Source organism: Plodia interpunctella, chromosome Z (assembly GCF_027563975.2).
Source record: "Plodia interpunctella isolate USDA-ARS_2022_Savannah chromosome Z, ilPloInte3.2, whole genome shotgun sequence".
NCBI lineage: Eukaryota > Metazoa > Arthropoda > Insecta > Lepidoptera > Pyralidae > Plodia > Plodia interpunctella.
In genome coordinates, this window is record NC_071324.2 from 10,376,559 (window position 1) to 10,391,194 (window position 14,636).

At 35.2% G+C, this 14,636-nt stretch overlaps 2 protein-coding genes across 5 annotated transcripts in view; both read left to right on the forward strand.

The window, feature by feature from the left end:
- syd (sunday driver) overlaps positions 1 to 14,636 on the forward strand; it is a 34,789-nt gene that overhangs the window by 1,718 nt on the left and 18,435 nt on the right. For 3 of the 4 annotated variants that reach the window (XM_053767705.2, XM_053767701.2, XM_053767702.2), the window contains exons 3-11: positions 900 to 1,047; positions 1,879 to 2,063; positions 4,670 to 4,856; positions 8,568 to 8,585; positions 9,044 to 9,101; positions 9,483 to 9,642; positions 10,322 to 10,444; positions 10,817 to 10,941; positions 13,755 to 13,914. In XM_053767705.2, coding sequence (XP_053623680.1) covers positions 900 to 1,047; positions 1,879 to 2,063; positions 4,670 to 4,856; positions 8,568 to 8,585; positions 9,044 to 9,101; positions 9,483 to 9,642; positions 10,322 to 10,444; positions 10,817 to 10,941; positions 13,755 to 13,914 — 1,164 coding nt within the window. The remainder of the gene's footprint in view (positions 1 to 899; positions 1,048 to 1,878; positions 2,064 to 4,669; positions 4,857 to 8,567; positions 8,586 to 9,043; positions 9,102 to 9,482; positions 9,643 to 10,321; positions 10,445 to 10,816; positions 10,942 to 13,754; positions 13,915 to 14,636) is intronic. The other variant, XM_053767703.2, reaches the window with a different exon arrangement.
- Positions 5,884 to 7,376, forward strand: LOC128682819 (enolase-like). The gene has a single exon (XM_053767706.1). The coding sequence runs from the start codon at positions 6,000 to 6,002 to the stop codon at positions 7,305 to 7,307; it is 1,308 nt and encodes a 435-aa protein (XP_053623681.1). The 5' UTR covers positions 5,884 to 5,999; the 3' UTR covers positions 7,308 to 7,376.

Sequence of the window (14,636 nt, forward strand, 5' to 3'; positions counted from 1 at the left end):
TTTTTTATGTTCTCATAGGTTAGCAAGCTATCACTGTTTAAGTCTCAATTTCACAACAACAGCTAAACTTGGGTAGCTTTCAAGATTCGATTCAAGATTCAACTTTTTTCTTAAAAAGGCTTTTTTCTAGGGCTTGTAAGGAATGACAATGTGGCTGTACCATTTGTTGTCTCTTTTCCTTAACAATCGTAATAAAAAGTGTGACAAAAACAACAACAGTTATCTATCATTTTGTAATTTATGCCTTCGTCATGAGTAATTTCTTTTTTCATTTCAACTTTTCTCTCTCTTAATTAATTTTATTTAAAGACTATGATATTCAAATTAGATAAAGACACATGTTCCTGTCATCGTAATCACTCATACAGACCTATATTTGGTGAGAAAGGGAGTTATTTTTGAAGTATCAGTGAACATCTCTATTATCCTTTGCCCAGTCACCCAGTAGATTGGTCTGTAGTATTAATGAGTAATTCTCCTATGCCCCAATTGTTATTGATTGGATCAGAGCTATAGTGCATATGGGGTCATTCCCCTCTGCTGATCCAATAATCTATCCAATTTGAATACTCGAATACTTGCTAAGTATTTAACAAATGTTCGTCTCTTTCATGTTAGAAATGACTAATAATTGTTTTATGCATTCCATTCATCATTACAAAAAAAAATGTTGGGCGAAAATTACTTTTTCTTGTTCATGAACACACTACATATGTATGATGTGTCATTTTTGTTCATAATTAAAATTCCTTGGTGTATTGTTTGAAATATTTCTTTCGTTATTACAGTTTTAATATATTACTTTCGTACAGTTAGAATAATTTTAATAATTGATAAGGAAATAGCATTATCTAAAAAAAAAAATAGAAATTTTAATTTAAAAATAAACATTGCCTCAGGAATACGCCAAACTGCATGAGCGTTATACAGAGCTGTTCAAAACTCACATGGATTACATGGAGAGGACCAAACTTCTACTCAGCACGGCCAGCGAGCGCAACGAGGTGCGGGGTCGCCTCGGACTCAACCCCATGGGTCGTTCTAGTGGTAATATATCCTCTATATAATGCTTGTAGTTTGTAGCTTTTTGAGAAAAGGTATTTTTATAATTGTACTAGCGAACAACCCAGGCTACGCACAAGGTTTATAATTATAAATCTTTGGTAATCAATTGTCTAAAATGTATCACTGAATTTTATCAGATATGTTTTTAAAACCAGCCAGTTTTTTAAAATGGAATGGTGCATATACATTTGCAGGCTAAACTTGCAAGCAATGGGCATCCTTATTGGCTGTCCTACTTATGTCTATTGTTTATTTATTACTGTATCTATTTATTCCCTTAGAATTTCTGATTTTCTAATATTTCGTAAGTTAACTTCCTCGAAACCTTACACGGCGCAACATAAGTATAGTGTAGAGTGGTTTTAGATATACAACAAATTTGTTTTTTTTATACTAGTTACGAAAGCAGGCAAACAGGCTGCAGCTTACCTGATGGTAAGTGGTCACCACAGCCTATAAGCTTAACACCAGAGGTGTAACACCTACTTTGTGGCCTAGGATCTTTTGCCACAGTACTCTGTCTCTCTCAACCTTCAAACCAAAACACAACAATGCAAGCACTACTGTTTGGCGGCAGAAATAGATGAGCGTGAGGTACAGACGACCTTTGTACCAAGGTCTACCTCTGGTAAAACAGACGATTTTGAATAAATTTAATCTGTTTTACCTTATCCAGGGGCCACGATGTCTTATCCTCCATTTATTATCATTCTCAACCTTCTGAAAGGAACAACTACGCTCAACCTAGATTCTGATTCATTCTGGTCTTCTGCAAGTCATGACGCATCAACTAGAAGAATGTTTCTTTCACAGGTCCTATATCGTTCGGGTTTTCGTCGCTAGAGGGCTCTGTGAATGTCTTAGAGCAGACGGGTAGTATACCCGGCAGTCCAGTGAGTTTATCGTCATCACCACCTTCGCCGATTGGATCAGAATTAGCTGCCGTGCGAACTGTGGAGAGGGCCCACCAGACAGACCCCATCACGCAGCAGAGTCAGGTGAGGACGCGATTCACAGATGTCTAAAAACATTGAAAATAAAAACATTGTAGAACAATATGATGGACTTGTAAGTGGCCAAGCGCAAGCTCGGCCATATTGATAGACGTCTGCAATGATTTGGAGACGTAAATTATTTCACGTCTAGTACTCTTTTTAGGTTTTAAATTTATGAACCTTTTCAGTTTTAAAGTAATTACGCCGCATATGACGTTTGGTAGCGTTTTGGAGTTACCAACAGATTCCTAATGTGTTTCTACAAATGGCAGACTTGGGGTTTTTTAAAGTTTTGTTTTTATTTTTTATATAAAAAGTATTGTTTTATTATTAATAAAATTTATTTTATTATATAACTGCTCTCTAGTATCATTTCTTGTAAATTTTAAATAGTTTATTAGAGAACTTGCTCGCTATTTCGAAATGTGTAAAAAATTAAATGAGCCGATTATTTGAAATTTCGTATGAATGCATTGTATATGCGTTAGAGTTCTATTATATTCCTATTATCTTTATCTCAAATTTACCATGGGAGTCAAATGGATCGAGGCACAGCTGGTTAGTAATAAACAACTTTTACGGTACAATGTGTTAATAAAAATTACCGACAATATTTTTGTTGCATAGCTGGTAATGAATTTACATAATAAATGTTATGTAACACTACCTAATATTAAAAAAAGGCACGTTCACTGGAGGGACTGGCATATTAGTAAATTTATGTAGTACATAAAAAAAGTTAAGTTATTTGAGTGCCTAGGTGATTTTAACAATTTTATTTTTATTTACTTTTCTATCTAGCGCTCCGGAAAGAAGCCATCATTAGCTTCCTTCCGGTTGCGTTACTTAGAGTTAGTTATTAAGGTAACATTTGGTTCTTCACACGCACACTGGGTTTTCAGCTTGTTTTCAAAATGTATTGTCTTGTGGGTCTAGAATATTTGTGTTGTCTTATAGGACTATTGGGAAGATATCGTCTCTGTTGTCGCATTATGGCACAACTCTATGGGACTTATGGGATAGACGGGCCAAGTCAACCTAGACAGAAGTAACGAAAGCACTTCAACCACATCGACCATCCATTTATAAATTCCTCAATGCGTCTGTCACAAATTAACTTGACCGTTTGTTTGATCAAAACAAACAATAGCGAAGATGGTAGACTTTTTCCTATATCACACGTGAATGACCCGTATTTTTCATTAATAATGACAGATTGTTGCTTAAAATTATTTTGTAATTATATATATTTTGTGAGAAGCCGCCATTTTGTATCACATTAAAAGCAAATAGGAATATGGTGTGTGTGTGTTGTATAAGTACTTAACTGAAAGGTCTGTTTTTTTGTTAGTCTGCGCCACGAACAAGTACCACGAACAGCGGTGCTAATGTCCCTGACAACAAGAACGTGGCCCATCTGTTAGTGATAGTTCGCTTCATTGCCGTGGAACTTTTGTGGTAATGATGAAAGTAGCTCCATTCCTGGTTAGTCAAGCACCGCTGGGCGATCTTTCCTCCCATGCTGGTGGCGACAGCCGATTTCAGAATACTAATATAAATTGTACGTTTGCAAATAGAATCCTATAGAGAATTTTAATCACAATAAATGATCGAATAAGCGGGGCTAACTTAAAAATATCTATAATAAATACTAAATACACTTTAATATCATGAAATTGTCATTTGATCACCAAAACTGATAATAATAACACTATCAGTATATAAGAACATTCAACACGGCTGGTCTTGTTACACGCGTCTTGGTCACACTCGCAAGAGAGTGAGTAGTGCATACTACCGTATTTTGAATACGTACAATCTAGAGGCTTGGTGTAAATATAAGCGCACTCCCTCACTATAGACACATCTCTAGTAGGCGTGAAGAACTGTAATTGGCTGAGCAGACGGCATACTGGCTTCCCCTTCGTATAATTCGTACATTCCTTCAGGTGCTTATGATCCAAGTCGTAAAAGCATCCCTGGTTATCCATCGTCGAACACTGGTAGCATTTCAAGCACAAAATTGGACTGAACATCACTAATAATAATATTGTGGCTATATCAATAAAGTAACATTTCATTTTATCGTATTCACTGTTGATGATATTTTTGATTGACGTTGTCAATTTTGATGATTGAATTTTATTTTCGAAGTCCAAAGTCGTTTTTGCAAAATAGGTGCAATTTAATATACGTTAAGGTACGTTACGTAGGTTATGCATTTGCCTCAATCAGTGTAGCTAGAATAAATAAATAAGTAAATATTTAAATCTTTAAATAAAGTGTTATTTGGGACCAAATAATTAATTCGATTATCTTGATTATTCACTATAATCCTTTTTAATTTATTATTATCCATTAACGCGCACACCTGTATAGTATATATAATTTTTTGAAAAAATCAACTAATATGTATCAATTGCTCGAAATAACTTTTGTTATTTTTTAAGTTTAAGAAAAAAGTTTTTGTTTTTCTCCTTAAATCTAGATTTAACTAAAACCAAATAATGAGTAATTAAATGTTTGCAAACTTATTTCCAAAAATGTCAATCCCGCAGTTACTAAGTAATATAACTTGTAATATTTATTCTGTGATGTTTGTTCTTCAGGCAACATCACCGGTCGCCCCTCAGAACAGCTCCGTCGGTAGATCTCAGACCAAGAGCGAGAAGCGAAGCGGAAACACCCTGTACCAAGAGCTGGCCTTCCATGATACGGAGTCCAACATAAATGAGGGCGATGACGGCGCTGACATCACAGGGAGCTGGGTCCATCCGGGTGAATATGCGTCATCAGGTATGTTTTTGATACCGACTTTTTATAATTATCTAAAAAAAATATATATACAGGATGGCTTTTTAAATATCAACTACATTTTCACAATCTCTCTCTCAATGAGCGATTTCCCGGTTCTTTCTGCAGCCATTGCGAGCAGGATACACTGGAATTTTAATAGGTACTCTCACACTCAGTGAATGATCGGTATTTTTATAGAATATCAAAAAATTGTTATAAAGTTTTTTGGATAAGTACTTGCTGTATTTCGTCATCCAAATATAATGTGATTTCGCTGCTGTTTGAAATGTCACCCTGTATTTGTAACATTAAGGTTTTAAAGTCACGATTCAGAGCGCATATTCTGCAATATGACACGATTTAGGTATTTGTTTTTTAAACCATATCGTAATGATTGATTTTGAATTTAACAGTATGCTGTACTAAAATGTATGTGTATTGCATGGCAGAAATCCAGAAATCGATAATTTTTGTTTGTTTTTATAACGATTGTTTGTTTTTTGGATTTTTTAGTTTGTTCACACAAACGTTTTTACTGTATCTCTTAAAACAGTCCAGAATCGATGTAATTTGGTACACGGGTGAAATTTATTATATAATACACATATTATAATGATGAGTCAATTTTTGTCTCAAAATTCTTACGGGAGTTTCGGGTGACGCAGTTAATGTTTCGAGTATAAAACCTTACAGTTTTATTGTGTTTATATCGAAATATACGAACAAATACACCACTACTTAATATATAAGACAAAACTAACAACAACACAACTAAATTAATGAAATATAAATAAAAAAAGGCAGGTAAAGTAACGGGCGTCACTAGCACATGTTAGCTTGGCTTGATTCTTCAAAATGTACGGCTATTTGTGCATGTAATGCCCAGACGGCGCCAGCTATTCCCAATGTTCTTTTTGCTAGCCTCCTCTTTAAACTTTACAACCTGTTTATTTATAAAAATACTGGTCAGTATAAAAAATCTAATCTAGTTTTCAAATAAGGAATTTTATGTTGTCATTTTGCTATTTATACCACAACTGTTTTTCATAACATAATGTGAAGGTTTTGGTACACACATGTTTTTTATCTAAATTATATGTAATTATCTTTTTATCGTCAAAATTCTTATACGTGTTTTCCAAAATGCCTATCAAATTATTACTCGCTCGTCAAATTATTAATGCTACCGGAAGACCAACGATTGAAGTGGACATGGTGACCGAACTCGGTTTGTTCCGTATTGGAGTGCCTACTCTTGATGATAAGAAGCCAGGCGAGGCTATACAACTGCTCGATAACAATCCTGCAGAATATCACGGCCTGGGCGTCTCCAATGCCGTGAAGAATGTAAACACCATAATCGCCCCAGAACTGATCAAACAGAATCTGGAAGTGACAATGCAAAAGGAGATCGACCAGTTCATGATCGCTTTAGATGGCACGGAGAATAAGTCGAGATTAGGCGCCAATGCTATTATGTGCGTCTCATTGGTGGTCGCGAAAGCAGGAGCGGCGAAAAAAGGCGTGCCTCTTTACAGACACGTCTCTGACATGGCGGGCGTCACCACCATCATACTGCCCGTACCACACTTCACCATACTCAGTGGTGGTAAGCTCGCTTCCAACGGTTTACCGTTTCAAGAATATTGCATAATGCCTACTGGAGCTGCCACCTTTGCAGAAGCTATGCGTATGGGCACTGAAATATACCATTTCGTAAAAAAAAATATAGAATCAAAATATGATAAAGAGTACACTTACGTGAGTGATAATGGCGGATTCCCGATCCCTCTGGCCACTCACCGAGAAGCTTTGCTCTTCCTCACAGATGCAATCAAACAATGTCAATATCTCGGCAAAGTTGAGATAGCTATTAACGCAGCAGCCACGGACATGTTCAAAGATGGAGCATACGATATAGAATTTAAAAACCCGAACTCAAATCCTCAGGAATATCTATCTTCCGACAAACTAGCCGAAGTATATTTGGATAACATCAAAGAGTTCCCCGTTTGTTCCATAGAAGATGCCTTCGCTTTTGATGATTGGTCGGCGTGGACGACATTAACGGCTAGGATTCTGGATAAGCAGCTTTTAGGTAACGACTTGACGCAAACTAACGTGGTAAGAGTTGGTATGGCGGTAGAAAAGAAAGCTGCGAATGCGCTGACGTTGAGGCTTAATCAGTCTGGGACGTTGAGCGAGGTTGTAGAAGCATTTAAACTGATGAAGTCTAATGGTATTGGTGTTATGGTGGAAGATCGTTGGGGAGATACTGATGATCTGTTTTTGGCCGATTTCGTGATAGGGCTGTCTGCGGGTCAAATGAAGTGTGGCGCGCCGGTGCGCGGCGAGCGAGTGGGCAAATACAATCAAGTTCTCAGGATAGAAGAAGAGTTGGGTGCATTGTCTAAGTACTCCGGCAGGAATTACAGGGGCCAATTACTGTGAATTGTTTTGTAACGTCTAAATGAAATAATGTGAACGTTTTGTGAAGTATTAAATCAATATTTATTTTAATTAGCGTTATTTGACAATTATATTGAACACTCGCGGCAGCCCGCGGCCTTTTTGGCCACGTATGCCATTTTTCCCATTAGTGACATTTTGTCCCCATGAAATTAGTTTGTAGGACGTGGGTCCATGTAAAATAAAATAAAAATAAATAAAATGTTTATTGGGTATCTATGAATTACAATGGTTGTGCATGTTGCTGGAGCCTCCTTTTAAGCAAAAATATGCTTGTGCCAGGAGACTCCGCTCCTTCCTTCCTATGTTATTTAATTTAATTCTACATACAAATCACAATAATTTCATTAAATTATACACTTTCAATACATTAACACAATAGAAAATAATTTTAAATTTAAATGAGTCTTTGCGGACCCTGCTTCCTCGGTTGCTACTATGGGTGCAACCAAGTGTACGCTTGCTATGATAACACTAGTATATTTATTAAATTACAATTTTATACCTAATCATTATATACAATACATATCACTAATGAAAGCTTCTATTTCTTCAGTCAAGTCAGATTATGGTTACACGCGAAATGAAGTGTTTTCTTAGATTGTAGTACCTACTAATTCCATGGATTGTTAAACTCGCTCCGATGTGCGGACAGACTTAGCTATGCCTTTTTAGTGTAATTCAATGTTTTATTACTAGTCACAATCTACCTTCCTGCCAAATTTCATCTTCATGAGCTCAGTAGTTTTCGAGATTTCGTGATACGTGAGTGTTTTTCGCTTTTATATATATAGTTATATGTAATGTTCTAATATCTGTGCATATACCTATAGATATCTAGTTAGGTGCTATCCGCACTGCAATATTTCACCGCGCGGTTTATTTCACGCTATTCTCTGACATTTCAATCTTACTAGACTATTTGCACTGGCGGTGAAAAATTCGTGATGAAGATCGACGTGTGCGTGATTCGTGACGTGTGCGGAATAATCCGGTAACTGTACAATAGAAAACACATTGTCTGTGAGAAAAGATTAATTTTCCGTCGTCCGGTTAACCGGACAACTGAACTGTACCACCGGCAAAGATTTCAAATTCGCGAAAAGAAATTTCACGCGGTGAAATATCACAACTCGGACAGGCTCTGAATCATACACAATATTTTTCTATAGTCACTAATATAAATTACTAATATGTGTCTGTTTTTTTCCATGCATTCTAACATGTTGCAACGCATTGCAGTTAACGATAACTACTTTGGTGAGTAATCATTAAAATACACACTTCTATTTCTAAAAAAGTAGGTACATGGATTGATTTAGAAATGCTTTTGTAGACTTGTAGTCTTCAAAGCCAGATTTCTATCTCTTGGGGATATCTACATTTAGGCCATTTAGGTATGATAATTGGAGAATAATAATTCCAAGAATCCCCTGCGCGGGTATCGTGTAAGGAGGATTTCAAGCTAAATTAAGAATAGCTAAATATTAAAACAGGAACAGCAACGATCATTTGACATTTTTGTTTTAGTAGACAAATTTAATAAATCAATTATAAATGAATAATAATTATCAAAGGCTATCTTTTAATTTGCATTTTAAGCTTTGCCCGATGCTTGAATGCTATTGCACAACTTAATATCTTGTCATTAATTATACAAAATATGTATATATTGCGTTCTAGTTCAATAATAATGTTATTCCGTATATGTTTTACAGGTATGGGCAAAGAAGTGGAGAACCTTATTTTGGAGAACAACGAGCTATTGGCCACAAAGTGAGTGTGATATGTTTCTAAATGAGTGTAACATAAGGATTAAATAAGAAATATCGAAATTAAAGGGCATAAAATACCGAGCGTCGGTCGTAGTCCACCTGCTATACTCCTGGATGGACCACGGGGACATTCTTAGACAGAAAAGTATATTACAATTTAAAACAATTTGTAACTATTGTTCTCCGAAATTTCCAGGTAGGAAATAACGTAGAAAACTGTTCAGCTGCTCTTTACAGGTTTCTTCGTCAGCTGCTAATTTATCATTCTTATTGCTTCCTGCTCAAGCTTTGGAGCTCATGTTCAGCTTAAAAAGTTCCACTACTGTTAATGAAATACAGTTTTAAGGAAAACCGGATGAATAATAATGGACTTTTTAAATAGGAACGCTCTGAACGTGGTGAAGGACGATCTGATAGTGCAAGTGGACCAGTTGACTGGGGAGCAGGAGATCCTCAGGGAGGAGGTCAATAACCTCAGCGCCGCCAGGGAGCAGTTGCGAGAGCGGGTAACTCAGCTCGAAGACGAACTAAGACATTTGAAGGTATTATTTGTCATATATTTATTACTATTTAGGAAGAATTACAAATATATAGAAATGAACGTATGAAAAAGAGAGCTAGCTAAGTCTCCACACGTAAAACTAAGATTAATAAACTAATTGAGAAATTCAAACAAAGTAAGACATTGAAAAGATCATAGCAAAATTAATATAACAATTTTCAAATTTTGGGTAATGACTGTCGTCGGTGAGGTGACGTTAATTATCCACGTACATCAGCTATTTTACCACTGTGAGCATTGTTCTTCCTAATAGATGAATGTGGAGGATGGGCCACCCAACTTTCTTATTTTCTTCTTGTCGCAATTAAACACGCATCCTCAAAATGCGTCATGTACAGTATTGTACAGTTGGGGGCTAATAATACTAATAGAACACCTAACTTAAATTTACTAATGGATATCAATATGTTAGTAAATTTGTTGATTTATCTGATGTGAGTCAAGTTTATCTGGCGCTGATTGTACTTTATTGGGCATACTGTCATTCATATATCATTTTTTTTATTATTATTATAAATTTATTATATGTATTGATATCACTACGGTGTTTAGATAATATCTATTTTGTGGAAAAATTCCAACATCAAGCAAGCCCTGAGCTCAAAGAATTGCTATATATGTGTTTTTTAATATCTGTATATCTGCATTTTGTTTTACAGGAGACGATGAGCAATAATGCTGGCGGTGAAAATGAGGAAGAAGCCGACGTCCCTATGGCGCAGAGAAGAAGGTTCACCAGGGTCGAAATGGCCCGAGTGCTAATGGAACGGAACCAGTACAAAGTAGGAATCATTTCTTTCATTTCAGAAGTATTAACTCTATACAGTTTTATTTTCTAGGATAATATTTTATTAGGTAATTTTTCATTTGTGTAAGCAAACGGAAACCATGCGCGGTGATAGTCAAAACCGTGCTACTGCAAACACCGTCCCACCTCTCTAATACAGATACAGTATCACGTCTTTATCCTTAGGCAGAGACTAGTTAGAATAGTTGGTGTGTTGGAATTGAGATTAAATTGTAACAGGCTGCTAGCAGAGTCTCCAGTTTACAACCTTTCTCATGCTTGATTTCTATAGTCTGCGGAGAAACAGTACATTCTATGTTCTTATTTCGCTCCCATATCATCAGTAATAAAAATATATATCTTTCAGGAGCGGTTCATGGAGCTGCAAGATGCGGTGCGCTGGACTGAGATTATGCGCGCCAGCCGCGTTGACTCCACCATGGATAAGAAGAATAAACAAAGTATTTGGAAGTTCTTCAGCAACCTCTTCAGGTGACATTTCTTTTTCATTTCACGAGAATATTTTTATTGTTGTAGTATGTGTTATTAGCTTAAACAGGGTTGTAGATTTTATTCATACCCGTTACGTGACTACGACTGTCATTTAGTGCCAAGTAATTGCGTGCACGCTAGTGAACTAATCAAGAACCCTTATGATTGCGTGATAGGTTATCACGCAACACTCATCTATGGATGAGTTAAAATTTTATTGTTTTTTTTTTATAAAACGAGAAAAATAATCGTATTCGAGTATCATGTTTACAAAATACTACTTGTACTGATATTCATCTACTTATTATATTTATTTATCCTAATTTAAATTATATTTTTTTAATGTTGTTATAAGCTTGGCGAAAATCAATAAATACCCTGTAAATTGTAATAATCAACTGATAAATGCTTAGCGAATAATCTTATTTTTTATGTGAAAAATGTTTACTTTGTCATTAGCTGTGGAGGTACATTATGGACGGTTTTGTACGTGTTTTTATTTTTGATCTGAATAGTTTTTGAGCGTTTGTTCCCAATGTGTCACACTGCGATTTGTGATAGGTTACACATCGGGAGAAAAATTCTCGTAGTGTAGCAGTGTTACACATTGCAAATATCTTCCTCACGATGAGTAATACTGTTAATCAATGGCACTCTGTGTTTCCGTTCAGAAATACTTGGCGGAGATAATCATTGCTTATTATATAAATAAGTCCCCCGGCCCGTCTGTCTGTATGAAAGGGATATCTCGGGTTCATATTGTACCTATTTAGGTAGCTAAGAGAACTGATGTACAATATGAATGGCAATAAACGATTTGAATTGAATTGAATATCTCAAAAATTACCGATCTTGTGGATTTGTGGTTTTAAGCTGTATAATTTGTTATGGTTTTACGCTAGCGAGTTTGTTATGTTGCTCAATTACAGTTCAAGAAATGCTAACATTGTTTAACTGTATAATATGGTATAAGCTTGATTGCAAACTTTGTAAAGAAATTATTCTCTAAAGCGAATTCTTGCATAGCCAATAAAATTTCAATAGTCGTTTTAAATAAAATATTTTTGAAAAAAAGAATTTGGGCGGATTTCTAAGATTTTTTTATACATGTGGATAGTTAGTCTTGATAGTTTTTTATAATGCAATTCGAAGTTTAACAATTGGAGTTTTTGCCCAGCAGTGGACAGTTAAACCAAGTGAATACCGATGCCCTCTCAGGTTTAAATACATCATATAGTGCTTCGGCAGTATAAACATTAAAATGATAAATTATAATTCTATCCTATATGTTGATGACTGATTAACATTAGAGAAATTCAGTTTATCATAATGAAATTTCAACTTTTATTTTATTTTTGTGGCATGACCATCATGCCTCTACATTAAATCCACTATATTTTTGCGAAAAATTCAATTTATTTTTTGTGTAGCTCGTATTAATGTTTATGCTTTTGCGAAATTAATACTCTCTGTCCCGTCTGAGCGTATAAGCTTAATAAGCTCATAAAATTTGATTCGGCTGTCGACCTCTCAGCTTTTTACCTCTTAGTCGCCTCGTTCGACTTCCGCGGGAGGGTATGGAGTGATCCTATTATATATATTTATGGCGAAAGCCTAAGGCCACAACGCGAAATTAATCCAAGTACTCATTTCAGATGAATACAGTCTTGTTGCCCTGCGAATGAAATCGAAGTGGCATGCAATGGTTGTTATCGTTTTGCTATTTCTGTATTATATAGTACTGTAAAATGTGTCTATTAAGGGTAGAAAATAAATAAATAAATAATGGCGGTATGTCCTCTTATCTTGCAACATTATTTTCAACCAATGTTGACCGCGTTCTATTTGGTATTGCAGTGTCAAAAAATACATTTCTTTAAAAGTTTTTTTTACTTTTTATAGATACACTGTAATGTAGTTTACAACTTAATTAGGTGCATAATTGCATTCTTTATTTTTGCCGTAATTACTTAGCATCAATCACTTTTCTGTTTGTCTCCCTTGCTCAGTGCGTAGTGCAACTTCCAACCATCAAATTTTCATGGAATAGTTATAATGTATTGTAATCCTATTTTACATATATATAATAATAAACTTGATGTAATTTTTTTTTAGAAAAAATTTTGCTTGCGAATTTACTTTTACGAGTTTGTTCTAATGTTGTAAATGCGAAAGTTTGAGTTTGTTAAATAACCTTTTTGGTTTGGTTGATGTAAAATTTGATAGTAGACTCGTTAGATCAGCAGTCAAGTTTCAAGTGTTGACAAATATAGGAATTACGATGATGATATCATTGAAATCAAACATCAATAAGGAAATTTCCAAATTCCTGGTCTCCAAATCGTATTTGCTATGAGTTTTTATGAGCTTCATATGTATGTATGCTTTTTTGCAACATCTCCTTGAATTCAGTTATATTATATCTCTACTCAAAAGTTGTACACATTTTCTGCTACACATTTATATGTTTTGGTTAGAAGAAGAAAAATAAGAGTAATTTTGACCATATCTCATAATGATAAAGATCAGGAGCGTGTTGTAAAACGTACAGGGAGAAAATAACCAATTGGGAGAAAATTTCATTATTGAATCGTACAAACTGATAAATCCCTGTGAAACTTTATTTGTAAATCTGTATCATGTATTTACGCTGTAACATTGTCACTTAAAATATATAATAAAATGTTATTATATATTTTAAGTAATAAATATATTCAATAGGAACAAACAAAAAATATCACCCAGTTATGACTGCCTGCTGTTATGATTCCTAAAATAAAATTATATTTAAAAAATCTTGTTTATAATTTCAGCACGGGAGAGAGGCCCCAGAGGCCCCTGTCGACGCCCCACCTGCGGGCCGTGGCTGCTCCACAGCCGGTCATGAGGCACTCTCGAACTCAGGATTTTCTCGAAACCCAACTGACTGACCACCATCATAGGAGGCACGAGCGAAGCGAACAGTTTAGACAGGTAGGTTGATTCAGAGTAGATTGGTTGGTTACAGGTAGGTTTTATTCAGATTCTTCATTATGATGATATCATTATATATATACTGGTTAGGTCATCTGGCACATCGGAGGCGGGTGGTGTAAGACGCTGACAGAACGGTGCTCTAAGATCCGTATCTTAGCCCACTGAAAAACTGTCATGTTATATTTAGAAAAAATGTCGAGATTGGAAGATGACATCTTTCAAATTGCTGGTACTACCTGGATCAGATTAGCACAGGAAAGTTAGCGTAAAAGAATAGTGGCCTCTGCTCAGTATTGGACAGAAGGGCTGAGATGATTATAAATAAAAACTAGCAAAAAACATAAATGGAAAATGCTGTACCGATGAGTATTAAGTTCTCAACCCAATAGACTGACATAAAGTAGGTTTTGTTAACTTTATTTTTACTGAGCATATTAGTGCTCCTATAGAGAATCTATGTTATTAAGCCGTTGGAAGGAACAGTTAACATTTTTCATCAAGAAATGATGTAAATCAATTGAATGTTAGCATCATTTCTTGATACTAACATTAGATCTATACCTAATTTTATGAAATCACAGAGATCATCTCATTTAATATACTAAAATACATTGTGATACTAATAAAACACCATCCTGGTGTAATTAATATATTACTATGTTTTAAAAAATATGAATTTGAAACTCAAATGTCGATTTTTTTAATGTAAGCATGACTCA

Coding starts and splice junctions, on each gene's coding strand:
- LOC128682819 (XM_053767706.1), top strand. CDS start 6,000: ATGCCTATCAAATTATTACTCGCTCGTCAAATTATTAATGCTACCGGA.